We start from the raw sequence: 14,424 nt of genomic DNA, 5'->3' as shown, positions 1-14,424 counted from the left end.
GTCTGCTAGGATTACTTGGTGGACATTAAACTGGACATCATGTCTGCTAGGGTCAGTTGGTGGACATTAAACTGGACATCATGTCTGCTAGGATCAGTTGGTGGACATTAAACTGGACATCATGTCTGCTAGGATCAGTTGGTGGACATTAAACTGCACATTATGTCTGCTAGGATCAGTTGGTGGACATTAAACTGGACATCATGTCTGCTAGGATCAATTGGTGGACATTAAACTGGACATTATGTCTGTTAGGATCAGTTGGTGGCCATTAAACTGGACATCATGTCTGCTTGGATTGCTTGGTGGACATTAAACTGGACATGTCTGTTAGGCTCATTTGGTGGCCATTAAACTGGACATCAAGTCTGCTAGGATTGTTTGGTGGACATTAAACTGGACATCATGTCTGCTAGGATTACTTGGTGGACATTAAACTGGACATCATGTCTGCTAGGGTCATTTGGTGGAAATTAAACTGGACATCATGTCTGCTAGGGTCACTTGGTGGACATTAAACTGGACATCATGTCTGCTAGGATCAGTTGGTGGAAATTAAACTGGACATCATGTCTGCTAGGATCAGTTGGTGGAAATTAAACTGGACATTATGTCTGCTAGGATCAGTTGGTGGAAAGTAAACTGGACATCATGTCTGCTAGGATCAGTTGGTGGAAATTAAACTGGACATCATGTCTGCTAGGATCAGTTGGTGGAAATTAAACTGGACATTATGTCTGCTAGGATCAGTTGGTGGACATTAAACTGGGCATCATGTCTGCTAGGATCAGTTGGTGGACATTAAACTGGGCATCATGTCTGCTAGGATCAGTTGGTGGGCATTAAACTGGACATTATGTCTGCTAGGATCAGTTGGTGGACGTTAAAGTGGGCGTCATGTCCCAGGGCATCCTTCACAAAAAGTCGGCGAGCCATCGCCATCAACCTGAGCAAAGTCCACATTCCTCCTTTAACCTACAGGGAGCACTCACTGCATTAGGGAGAGGTACACATTTAATGATGACTATGTCTCCAGCATCATCTCAAAGCTTCATGAGCAACATTACATCCTAGTTCCAAATCATTTTGGAAACGCTTTCCAGCTATTTTTTTCCCCAAAATACCTCATTGCCCCCTCTGCCCTCACCCCTTCCCCCGTCCCCACCCCCCAAGTATATTAGCCTCATACAGTCACGTATGAAATCACTAACATCTTTCCATCTCACTTTGCAAACTCCAAAAATATTCAAGACTTACCTTCTGGAATCTATATCATTCATCATCTTGGTGTTCTCACCTTTCCCAGCTCGAAATCATTGTTAGTACATTCCTGAAAAGTCGGCGAGCAACAAATTACAAATTCCTGCTCCAACCTACAGGGGGCACTGCATCAGTGGCACAGCCAGGACCTCAGACAATTAAGCTATCCCATAAGAAAATAAGTCAGCTGAACCTGTGGCGTACGTATATGGGACAACCATCCACTCAATTGGCAGCTAATGGCCACCATTCGTGACCTTTGTCCTACTCTAATACATACTTAACCATGGTGGAATATTTGCCTCCTCCTCTTCTCTAATGTGTAATATGTGCAGATGGCCTGTTTGAGATTCTTTCAGAAATCAATGCAGATTGATGGTGAAAGAAGCTGTAACATGTTGGAGACACACTTAAGACAACCTCACCCTTACCCATTTGCAGGGTGACATCCAAAGCCACAATCTGGTCCGGACCATTGCACAGCAGATCTGCGAGAGACTCATCAATTGTGAGTTACCTTTAACAATTTTAAATGGTCACTTTGAAAAATCACGATTTGTCACTCCATATTCTCCTCAAGCTCCTCCATACCGAGTGCCACTGCAGTACCAGAAGAGGTCATTTGTGATGAGAATTTTTGTTTGGCATCTCCATCTGTCCTTAAATATATATATATTTTTTATTAACAGCTCATGTGCGACATGTCAGCTCCATGATCAACAACATCCCGAACAACCACCATCCTCCTCGCCCCATCTCGGGACCTCCTGGTCCTCCCGGCACATCCGGTAGGAGAGGACAGCCAGGGTCACCAGGCCTCAGGGGTGTTCCAGGCTTTCCGGGCTCGCCTGGCTCACCTGGCATCAAGGGCGAGAAGGGTGAGCGAATCCAGCACCACAACCTCACCTCGATATTTGGGGATTTGCACACCTCCATCGAAATCAGAAGGATTGCGCAGCCCGTGTGAAACAATTCCCATGCATTGTTCTAAAAAAAAAAATCTTCATTTCTATTAATCCAGGCATCAGGACTCAAATGGGAAATGGGTCAACAGATACAAATTGGGGTGAAGGGGAAAACAGCAGGTATGAATCACAGCAAGAGAGGAGTTATTGTGGTTGAGGGTGAGAACAGGGTCTCAGGGTGTCCAGTATCAAGGTATCAGGGTCTCAGGGTGTCCAGTATCAGGGTCTCAGAGTGTCTCAGGGTGTCCAAGAGATAGGAATGGGAGATAGTCATGAGGTCATGGTGGACAACAGATTTAAAATCTTGGAACAAAGAGCTTGAGCTGACAGATTCAGGAAGACCTCTAATTGGGGAGACAAAAAGGGGTGGAATGACTGGAGACATGGACGTGGCCTTTTAGTTTGAACAAGGGAGGAATGAGGGAGGTTAACAAGGAAATGGTTTCTGGTAGCTATTAGTGCTTTTACAACTTTAAATAACAAACACAGCACCGCCACTGTTTAGCGTAGCAAGAAGCTCGCCACCTGGACCATAAGTCATGGTGCACACCATGGCGCCGAAATGCCACCTTTCATCGCGTGATTTGCTGACGGTCCAGAATTTGGTTGCTTTGGCCGACGACGCCGTATTTGATCCCTATCCCTGATGCTACTCCAGCGGCGAGGCAACCTTCTCACTTTGCCAATTATTTTACACCCACCACAAATCAAGCTTGGACATTGTTGTGGAAGAAAAGGAAAAATATGAATCTTTGGGGATTTGCACCTCATCGGAATTTGGAGCGATGGGAAAAATACTTTTTGGCTATTTATATCTTTGTGCACTTTATTATTTTATTTTATTTATCAATTTTTGGTATTACCTTTTATTATTTATATTTATTTGTGCTGTATTTTATTTATATATTTCTTATTTATTGTTCAGTGAATTGCACGTTGGCTCGTGCTTATTATCCTCATGCTTTTTGAAAACAAATGGGGGGATATTGTATTAAAACTTGGTAGTTATGACACCACGTGGCACAAAAGTGCAAGAGCAGTCACTTTGGCCCCACCCCTTGGGCGTGGTCAAAAGGTCAAATTCCAAAAATTGTAATTACAGGCACATTTGTATGTGCGATCAACATTAGGGGACACATGAAATATGTAACGATTTTTTCGATTTGACCCCTGGATCATGCCCTAGGGGGTGGTGACTTGGGCTCCCAAGAGTCAAAAACAAGAAAAAAATTAACCTTTAAAACAATGTTGAGATAGATACCCTCCGGGGGATAAAGTATGATCATTTAAAACAATTGTATGATACTTATTGACACAATGTTGTGTTGTTGATTTGTGTATGTGCAGGATTCCCTGGATCCAAGGGAGAGAGGGGTGCTGCAGGTTTTGGTTCGGTTGGACCTTTGGGACCTCCAGGAATGCCAGGTGTGCACTAGCAACTTGGGTAATTAAGGCTTGTGTTTTAGTCTACAGCTCATCTCGTCGTTAAAGGGTGCTTGCTCAATCCTACATTCCCCCGGTACCTTACGCATCTCTACCCGGTTTATTACCCGGTACCTTACTCTACTTAAGTATCTAGAGAGATCATTGGACTGCACAGCACATTCTACCACTAATACATGTGAGGTGTTTAAATGGTCCATGGACCAAAGTCCTTGGTATCGGGGATCACTCGCCACATGCACCAGGATGGAAATTAATTTACCTGGAAAGATATACCTGGAAAGAAATTAATTTAGAGAAAGATAAACCTCCAGCACAAGGCAAATTCTACCACTCACTACAACTTCCCCTTCCCACCCCTCTCCAACCCCTTTCCCCACATTGTCGATCGTACTGCAGCATCATAGGCACAAGAACATTACTTTGTTCTCCACCTGTACAGGCCAGCTTGCATGTAAGAGGAGCACTGTTGTGAAATCAAACTCAGAACTCTATCAAGAAATGAGGCTTTATTCAACTATTTCTCTACGCATTCCTCCAACACAAGAATGCAGATTATTAGTTCCATAAATAAGGAAATCAAAGCATACATCTCTTTCTAGTTTCCTGCAAGCAAGCAATTACACACCTACTAAATCTCAGTAGTCTACAGCGCTGGGATACAGAATGCCACCCGATCGCGCACCGAATGGACACAGTTTATATAAGCTCCCTCAAGGTCGTCCCTTCGCTCGGATCGTCTCTTCACTCAGCTCGAGACATTACAACATATTTCACCACAAGCACCATCCATGGACACATTTTTCTATATATTTTGTCATCATCGCCATGAAGCAGATTCCCCCAAAACCACTCCTCCGCCATTGCCAAGTGAACTGTGTATGCCTCCTTGAGTTTTCAAATGCAAGCCCCTTCACCTGTTGTCCTACCAGCAATCTTTTACTTCTTCCCTTGGTTTTGAAGTTTTTGGAGAGCCTTCCAGTTAACTAATGGTTGCTTCTAGAAACGGTCATTAGCAGTGGGAGTGACATCATTACTTGTGTTTAAGTGCTTTCCACTTAGACCTTAGATGTTCCTTCAGTGGAATGAGGACTTTGTCTGATCTTTATTTAGGTTGGGGGAGGGGTGGGGGTGTGGAAGGCTCCCAACTTCTCCAAGTTAAAAAATATTCTCCCCTCTCATGTTTCTCCATTTTACCAGCACAGATGACTCAGGTCTATGCCAAACAATGAAAAATGTGTCAGTGGGCTCGGATTTGGCGTGACCACATCCATAAAACAAAAAAATTTGGGAAATATTATCCCTGTCTCAACGCTCCTTTGAGTTTGGGTACGGGACAATTTGAACACCCCTTTGCAAGTTCAAACTAGAAAGCATCTCAAAGTGCAAATCCCGTCCGCGTCCGCTTTGTACTCGAACTAAATTTGATGAAAACGACAGTTAAGTAAAATTGTACATTTTATTAATTTGTGTTCTTCATATTCTCATTAAATTATTAATTAATTATTAATTACTCATTAAAAATTAATTCATATTATCATAAAGCTTTGTTGAAGATTTGATGACAAAAACTCAATTGGTAAAAATGTTATGGCCTGGATGGCTGGACAGACACACTGAAGCTTAATGGTAAATAAATTAAGAAACACGGAAACTTTTTTTTTTTTAAACCGAGTGTCTCATGCTTGGATATGGATATGGATCCACGTCACCTTGTTGGGATAACCTTGTTGGGATAAGTTGGGATAACCCAACACCAGGCTTAGGATATGGATATGGATCACCGGATATGGATCCAGACCTGAACAAAAATCGAATCAGCTTGTTCTTGTCACCTAACCAACTCATCCACCAAGTTTTATCAGAACCCGTCCACAACTTTTGAGATATCGTTTTTGGCGCTATTGCTCAATGGTGAGGGATCATTAAAAATTCTCGTATCCAGTTCCAGATCTTCACCAAAATCTAATCAGTTCATCCTTGTCAACCACCCAACCTGCCCACCAAGTTTCCTCCAAATCCTTCCGTAAAGTTTTTGAGATACCCTGCTCAACGTCAGGCAGACAAACAAAACAGGTGTGTATAAAAATAACCTCAAAAACAAAAGTCAGCAAAATTTGGTAAACTAATCAGGAAAGCGAAGATGTGCTCCATGGAGATTTCAAGCAGCAAACATCTTTGGGCCATTTCACACATCATCACCTCCAGCATTGGACTACGTTTGATTTCAGATCAGTCGATGTCGGTTTGCGTGTTCCTTCGAATGACAAACATGTCGCCAAGTCAAGTGGATTTAAACATAACCTTTTGCTTATACTTCACTTCCCAGGCCCAGTTGGAAAGGGTAAGCCAGGAAGGGATGGCATGAGAGGTCAATCAGGCCCGCCTGGACAACCAGCTCGGCGTGGAAACCCTGGAGTCAAGGGACCACCTGGACCCCCTGGGTACTGTGATGCTGCTCAGTGTGCTGGCTACAGTTTTGGAGGTAAGGTTTGCCATTTATCTTATAACTAGCATGGATCGGCTCACCACACATCGATGCAGAGGCATGGGCTTGTTTTAACTGAGGATGATAACAAACAAATTTATTTGTAATGTTAAGTTTATCTATCTGTGTGCCTGTCTCTATCCAGGAATTCCATACAATAATCACTGAGGATCGTGGCTGTGATATGAAGAAACGATGCAACCTGAAGTTTACTCTTATTTTTTCATCTCACCCAACATCTTCCTTCGCCACATGTCTTCATGTTCTTTCTGTTTACATCACATTCATGATTGCATCGCATCCCTCCACGTCAACGTATAAATATCGCAACACCCAATTCACTCCATAACGCAGCCGACATCACCGCTTTCTACATGCCCCCAACCACTCCAAGGGGTCTTTTTCATGACACCGTGTCGATAAAACAGGCTCAGAATTTTTTTCCTCCACTTGAACAACTGAAAGTGAGAACAACTCCCCTGTTAACCCACCCAATAGCATCACGGTTACCGGAGGAGATCTCCGAAACTTTGCGCCGTCAACCTCATGAACACCCAGTGGAGTGAAAACGAACCCACCTTGCATTCCAGTGGTACACCAAAGAAGGAAAAAAAAGAAAAATATATATATACATATAAACAACAATTGTGTTGGGTAAATATCAGTGAAGAATAGACGTCTTCATGCCGGAACGGAGGTTGCAGACGATGTGCTTCTCTTTCCTGAAATTCAGGACTGTGACCACGTTCTCGGCATATGTAGGTGAGTGTGCGGAGCCCAAAGTGTAAGGTTGTCCTACGTGTGCCTATTTGTACGAGTACTAGTCGCTTTCGGTCGCAGTCTGTGTGTAAGATGCTTTCTGTGGATTTCTTTGTTTTTAAATACTCTGTGCCACTTTTATGGCTACCCTATTGTTTACCTGTAGCGTACCTTTGAGTCGAGGGTTTGGCGAAGGAGGCTGGATTTTTGCTGTGATATCACTGGCAGAAAAATATATATAGCACGTGGCAAGGCTGGCTTGCAGGGGTCATTCGGCCAGGATGGAAACCTGGCACGGGGATCGTGACCATAAATTTGAACCAGGATGAGACGGATGATGGTCTTTTGCCATTGTGCTGTCTCACGCGGGTCGACGGGAAGGAATATTTATTATGTGATGTATCATGACGTGTGGGCATAGTTGTAAAATAAATGTCACATGAGGAAGAAAAAAATCAACAACTCTCGTTTCTGTTTCGTTTGTTTTCCCTTAAGGGCTTCTTGCGTCCTGAGTGTCTGAGTATACCGCAACCGGTTCCTTTTGATTGATCCTCATCCAAGGCAAAATGAACTATGAAATGACTGGCCTGCCCTAATTGTGATTCTTCAAAAAGCTTCAAAAAAAACGATGACTTCTTCAAAAAACAACATTCTTCAAAAAACGATGACTTCTTCAAAAAAACGATGACTTCTTCAAAAAACGACGACTACTTAAAAAACGACAACTTTTTCAAAAAAACGACGACTTCTTCAAAAAAACGAAGACTTTTTCAAAAAACGACGACTTTTTAAAAAACGACGACTTCTTCAAAAAACGACGACTTCTTCAAAAAACGACAACTTCTTCATAAAATGATGACTTCTAAAAAACGACGACTTTCAAAAAAATGATGACCTTTTTCAAAAAACGATGACTTCTTCAAAAACGACTTCTTTCAAAAAACGATGACTTTTTCCAAAAAACGACGACTTCTTCAAAAAAACGACGACTTCTTCAAAAAACGACGACTTCTTCAAAAAACGACAACTTCAAAAAATGACGACTTCTTCAAAAAACGACTTCTTCAAAAAACGACAACTTCTTCAAAAAATCGACTTCTTCAAAAAACGACAACTTCTTCAAAAAATGACTTCTTCAAAAAACGACGACTTCTTCAAAAAAACGACTTCTTCAAAAAACGACGACTTCTTTAAAAAACGATGGCTTCTTTAAAAAACGACTTCTTCAAAAAACGACGACTTCTTCAAAAAAACGACGACTTTTTTTTTTTAATGACGACTTATTCAAAAAACGACTTCTCCAAAAAACAGCTTTTAAAAAAAAACCGACGACCTCTTCAAAAAAACAAAGACCTCTTCAAAAAACAACTTCTTCAAAAAAACGACCTCTTCAAAAAAACAACTTCAAAAAATAATGACTTCTTCAAAAAACGATGACTTCTTCAAAACAACGACGACTTCTTCAAAACAACGACGACTTCTTCAAAACAATGACGACTTCTAGAAAACAACGATGACTTCTTCAAAACTAGATGGTATTCATAGAATATTTACTCTGCGCAGTCAACTTGTTGTGATCCAACTCTTCTGTTTTTGAACATTGTTTTTCTTTGATCCAATATGGCTGCCAGACCATGTGAGCGATGACATCATAAATTTATATTCTCTAAATAATTGTTACGTAGATCATGCTCAATACATTTCAAACTGATCAGACAAAGCGTTGTCCCTGTCGAATTATGACGTCATAATTATGGCACCAATGACGTCATCGTTAACAACACCTATTCCCCATATGGAGTTCTTAACAATGAGCCATGTTTCAATTTTTTCCAAGCAGCGGTTTTGGAGATATAGAGGTGCAACATTTTTCGGTTTTTCCAAGATAGCGCCTGTACCACCTGCCCTTTGACGTCGTGATTATCATTAAAATATTCTAAAGGAGGAGGCGAAATGGTGAAAACGGTGAAAATTTCGTGTTCATCAGACCAACAGTTGCTGAAAAAAATTCATAATGATCGGATGGATAAGTGTTGTATTTGTCGAATTATGACGTCATAACGAAGGCACCGATGACATCATCATTAACATATCTTATTCCCCATGGTGAGTAGTTGACAATGAGCCACGTTTCAATTTTTTCCATTGAATGGTTTGGGAGATATAGAGGTGTAACGTTTTTCCAAGATTTTCCAAACGTTTTTCCAAGCGTCCGTACCACGTGACATTTGACGTCATAATTATAAATAAATAAAATTATACAGGCGGAGGCGCTTCTATAGTAAAATTTTGTGTTAATCGGACCAACGGTTGCCGAGAAAATGAATTTTTAAAATGCAGACACGTACGGCACCGGCACACGTACGCACCTGAATGCTTAACCCTGATTTTCGCTTCGCGAGCGCAGGGTAAAAACGACTTCTTCAAAAAAAAAAAACGACTTCTTCGAAAAAAAAAAACGACGACTTCTTAAAAAAAAAACGACGACTTCTTAAAAAAAAAAAACGACTTCTTAAAAAAACAAACGACGACTTCTTCAAAAAACGATGTCGTGGAAGACTTTGCCTGCAGCACATGGAATCGGGTTTCGGTGGAAAATCTTTTAAATCTCTCTGCTTGTTTAGGTATTTTTTTTTCCACATAAATGCTTTGCGACTGAGATACAGCCAGCGTTTCCAGACTACTGAAGGAAAGGCTTTGAAAATAATATTCCATGACGGAGGGAATCGTCTCGGTCGATTTGATGATTCATGAGTAACCGAAACGGGGGTCGCGAACAACGTGCAACTGGCGATTTTGTCTGCCTTCCGCAACTGTTGGCGAGTTCAAGTTCTCAAGTTGAACTACGTGTATGAAGATTGAGGTTTTGATTTAAAAAAGGATAAGATGAGCTTTGAACCAGAGATTATCCAAACTTTTTCATCAGGATCAAAATTTGGATAAACTGAGGATGAAAGTAGACACATGGGTGTCCATAAAGTCTGTGTGCAACTTTGAACTTTTATAACTTCATCAAGTTTTGTTACTGTTAATGTTATTATTGCTGTTTTTAAATCCACAATTCCCCTGGGTTTCTTGCCGAGTTGACATTTTCTGATGAAACAACTTCAACATCAGCAGTAAAATCCACCACCACAATTACTGCATTTGGAGGACAAAAAAACCTCAGGAAGACAACGTTAAAGAGACTGACTAAAAATTAGTGTCTGATGTTCTCTCAGGGAATCAGGACGCATCATTGGTCCTTTTGGGTCAATGGTGAACGTTACTTTGCAATGTTGTGGAATTTCTTTGTTCCCGACCAATGACGATTACATCTTTCACATATCACTTTGTACCAGCAAGACTTGATCCCCTGACACTATGCTTCGAATGTGCCACTGTTCTTGAATTATCTCCTCCTCGACAAGTGGATCGGTAGATGTGGCCCAATTGCTGGGCCACCTCGTTTGCCTGACCCGTCCCCATTGGCCAACATTTTATGAGGCCACGTAAAACTGGTGTTTACAAGTGAAAAGCACATTCTCATTCTTTGGATGAGCTTAGGGACTATAGAAGACTATCGAAGTCCACTATAGAAGACTCTTCTTCTTCACACAATAACACCTTCTAGCTTCCAGACCGTACATCCAAACATCTTGATATTTTGCACACTTGTTACACTTCATTACCTCTACTATAATATAAAGTTTCACGTCGATCAATGAAGCGGTGCAAGTTGTAAATTTTTAAATATTTTCGTTTAGTTATTAATATCTGCCAAACCACGTCACGTATCGCAAATTCCAAAAGGTCATTTCAGTGGACTAATATGCTGAACACATCTGTGAAATTTCCCCTCGATAGGATCAAAAATGAGGGAGGAGCTAGGTTTTAAAAGTTTATGCTTAAAAACGTCATAACTCCGAAACCATTAGATGCATTACGTCATGCTCGCTGACTTTTTTGTTCGCCATGGTAATGCAATTCTGCCTGAAAAGTTTGGCCTTGATCTGTTGTCGTTTTGGAGAAAATTGGATTTTAGTGGTTTTTCAGGCATCTCACTCAAAACAATATGGCGGCCAAACCACGTTCCTTCGACATCATTGTACACCGCTCCTTTCCTATGCCACCTCCAGGCATTGCAAATCGTCATTGCCGGGCACCGAAGGGGGCTCGGCAGTGACGCACGCTGAAAGAGAGTACTCAGTTTTCACTCTGGTTTCTTGTTTGTTTGTTTTCTTGTTTCCTTGGTTGTCCGGACGATATCTCAGCCATCCTTTGAGCTAGGAAGCTGAAATTTCGGCACAATAGTGAGCAAGTCCTTTGTCAAAAACGGTATTTTTTGTTTTTTGATTAATCAATAAATTGAGGAGTTATTTAATTATTAGCGATTAATTCAGTACTTATTTAATTAATCAAATTTCCTTTCTCTTCTGACCATTAACTCAGGCACCTTTTGAGTTAGGAAGCTGACATTTGGACATGCCAATGACCAGGTGATTTGGCTGCAAAGGATATTTTTGATTTATTAATTAATAAATTAATCGATTAATTATGTAATTATTTGATTAATGCCAAAAAAAAATTTAAATTTAAAGTTACAGATTCTGATGAAATAGTGGTAGTTTATGTGTTCTCTGACCAAATTGATTAATAATTTAATTTTTTAATGATTATTATTTATTTATTTTCATTATTAATCATTTATTTATTTTCTTTCTCATTTGGCCAATATCTCAGGCACCTTTTGAGCTGGGAAGCTAATATTTGGACATGAGTGACCAAGCGATGTGGCTATCAAGGATATTTTTGATTTATTGATTAATCATTTCATCTATTAATTATTTATTGATTAATCGATTAATTATTTATTGAGTAATCAATTAATTATTTAATTTTTTATAAATGACTTATTTAATTACATTTCTAAAAGATACATCTTCGGATGAAGCACTAGTGGTTTAGTTATGCGATTAGCCAATTGATTATGAAAATATTTTGTGATAATCTTTTATTGATTTTAATTATACAATTAATCAATCAATTAGTGTACACCTATCCCTCCCAATGCAGCCTCAATGAGCTGCACTGCGGTATTGCCGGGCGCCGGAGGCGCCCCGGCAATGCCGCGCTGCAGCATATTTAATTATTTGGCATGGGGCGGTGTACTTTGAATGTATGTGTACTTGTTATAATTTTATTTCTGTATCAATTTATACCGAAAAGATGCTCAAGAAATTTCATCCTGATCGGATAAAGGTTTTTACTTGTCGAGTTATGACGTCATTGCGGCGGCATCTATGACGTCATCATTCACATATGTTATTTCGCATGGAGAGTTCTTTGCAATGAGACCTGTCTCAATTATTTCTTTGCAGCGGTTTTTGAGATATAGAGGTGCAAAGTTTTTTGGCTTTTCCAAGATGGTGCCCGTACCACGTGACCTGTGACGTCATAATATTGACTAAAATATTCTACAGGAGGAGCCCCTCCTATGGTGAAAATGTAATGCCAATCGGACCAACGGTTGCCGAGAAAATGAATTTTTAAAATGCTGACACGGCGCACACTTTACTGAAATGCAGACACGTACGTACGTACCCGAATGCTTAACCGTGGGTTTCGCTTCGCGAGCGCAGGGTAATTACTCAGCAGCAACTGGAGAATGTTTTCAATAAGTTGGAAAATCAGATCATACGATGTACGTATTACAAAAGATGGCGGTCATGTTGAAGCCGAAACGATTTGAGTTTTATTGAGTAAATACTTGATGAAGTATGCTTTCATGCAGTACTTATATTTTGTTTCTATCACCTGCACATCAAAAGTTATAAAAGTTAAAAAGTGCACCAGGATTTTATGGACACCCTTTGTAAGAACAACTCCTGAGTTATTCATTTTCATTCTTTTTTACTTGCAAAATCGAAGATTTTTCAAGTATATTGGCCTGTTGAGTTTGTTATTCCGTCTGTCTATCAATCACATACAGGTCACAACTTTAAACCGAACTTCACGAAACTTAACCAAATGCTAGAGTTGGTCATAAGGAGGAAGCCTATTGATTTTGAGGCCAAAGGTCATCTTGAGGTCAGATTTCTAAAATTGACATTTTTCATCCGATTGACTTGAAAATTGAACAGCATTTGCATATTGAGTCACTAAATTGGGAAAGCAACTATTTTTAAGGTCAAAAGGTCAACTCAAGGTCAAACTTCTAAAATCATCAATTTTCATCTGAAAGATCATCAATTTTAATCCGATTGACCCGAGCATTGATTAAGATCGTCCATTATAATCTAAATGAAATAATTGACAATTTGATGTATCGAGGCAACTTTTTATATTGGGGAGGGGTGGATTCTGCAAGTATCGTGATCTGTATGACTTCTTGATTTCTAATTCGTCCGAGGCTGAGCAAAGCGAGTTTCATGCCGTTTAGACCTGGTACATGAAACACGCTGCAACCCGTGCCTGCAGAAACGGATTTTTTTTGGAACGCCGGCAGAAATTTTCCATCCAATAATCATGAAACTTTGTTTCATAAAAACCCATGGGTAGGAACTCCTATGTTGAAAGTTTAGTGTCAATCGCTCAAGCGGTTTCAGAGAAAACCGATTTTAAATGGGATAAAGGTTGAAAAGTGAGGGTGGAAAAAGAAAAAAGTGAAGTCCTCGGCTGATGTTCACCAACATGTTCAAGGATAGCTGTGGACACCTATTATTGGTATTACAAAGGTTATAAAATAGGCGTTTGGCCTCTAACTCACACAAAATAGGCATTTCGATATGTCACCATGGTGAAATGGCCATGACGGAGTAGGAAATCCATGCCGATAAGGTTAATGCTTTGGAATGCTCCCTCTTGGGCAAGGGAAGAAGTGAACGAATGAGTTTAAAGTAGGAGTTGAAGGGGTGAAATATGATTCCAGAAGTGTGGAGCGCCACAGCTGCGCATCCACTTGACTCGGTCTCCCCCGCTGTGGGAGCTTTGTAAGGCGGAAGGAAAGCGGTGGGAAATCTTTCCTATCATCGGTTCATTCTTTTGAATCGTAATTGCCTGGTTTCATTCCCCCCCCCCCCTCCCACCCCCCCTAACAATGATCTGTGGAGGATCTCGCGCATGCTCCGCAAGCAAAGACGTTGGTAGACATCGGTGCACCTTTACATGTATTGCAAGGTACAGTATATGCATCATGAGTCAGGGATTCCGATTGGAACACTGCAACAGGACAACCCAGCTGACGGGCCTTTTCATTCCAGTTGCAACGTTGCAGGATTGGTTGCCATCATGCTACAATTGTTACCTTTTGATCACCCCTTAATTGTTTTCCAAAAGAGTTTCCTGCAAAACTCCTCCTTTGGAAGACTGCTGTCAGACATTTGCTAAAACCAACGAGCCGAGGATGTCCAGCATTGTCCGCAACGCTTGCACAGTTGTCAGCACCTGCTCACATTTTGGGATATCTCATGCAGAAGATTTTGCAAAGTCATCTTTTTAGTTTGTGTTGGATGAAAAATGGATTTTTTT

At 40.7% G+C, this 14,424-nt stretch overlaps 1 protein-coding gene across 1 annotated transcript in view; it reads left to right on the top strand.

Moving 5' to 3' along the window:
• LOC137427788 (collagen alpha-1(XIV) chain-like) overlaps nucleotides 1-7,370 on the top strand; it is a 209,656-nt gene extending 202,286 nt beyond the window's left edge. Inside the window, exons 55-59 of the mRNA XM_068117529.2 lie at nucleotides 1,702-1,768; nucleotides 1,950-2,138; nucleotides 3,573-3,650; nucleotides 5,998-6,153; nucleotides 6,302-7,370. Of these exons, the coding sequence (XP_067973630.2) occupies nucleotides 1,702-1,768; nucleotides 1,950-2,138; nucleotides 3,573-3,650; nucleotides 5,998-6,153; nucleotides 6,302-6,324 (513 nt within the window). The 3' untranslated portion in view covers nucleotides 6,325-7,370. The remainder of the gene's footprint in view (nucleotides 1-1,701; nucleotides 1,769-1,949; nucleotides 2,139-3,572; nucleotides 3,651-5,997; nucleotides 6,154-6,301) is intronic.
• The last annotated feature ends 7,054 nt before the right edge of the window (nucleotides 7,371-14,424 follow it).

Source organism: Myxine glutinosa, chromosome 5, assembly GCF_964187855.1.
Source record: "Myxine glutinosa chromosome 5, kmMyxGlut1.1, whole genome shotgun sequence".
Lineage (NCBI taxonomy): Eukaryota > Metazoa > Chordata > Myxini > Myxiniformes > Myxinidae > Myxine > Myxine glutinosa.
This window is presented reverse-complemented; position numbering and strand designations above follow the sequence as displayed.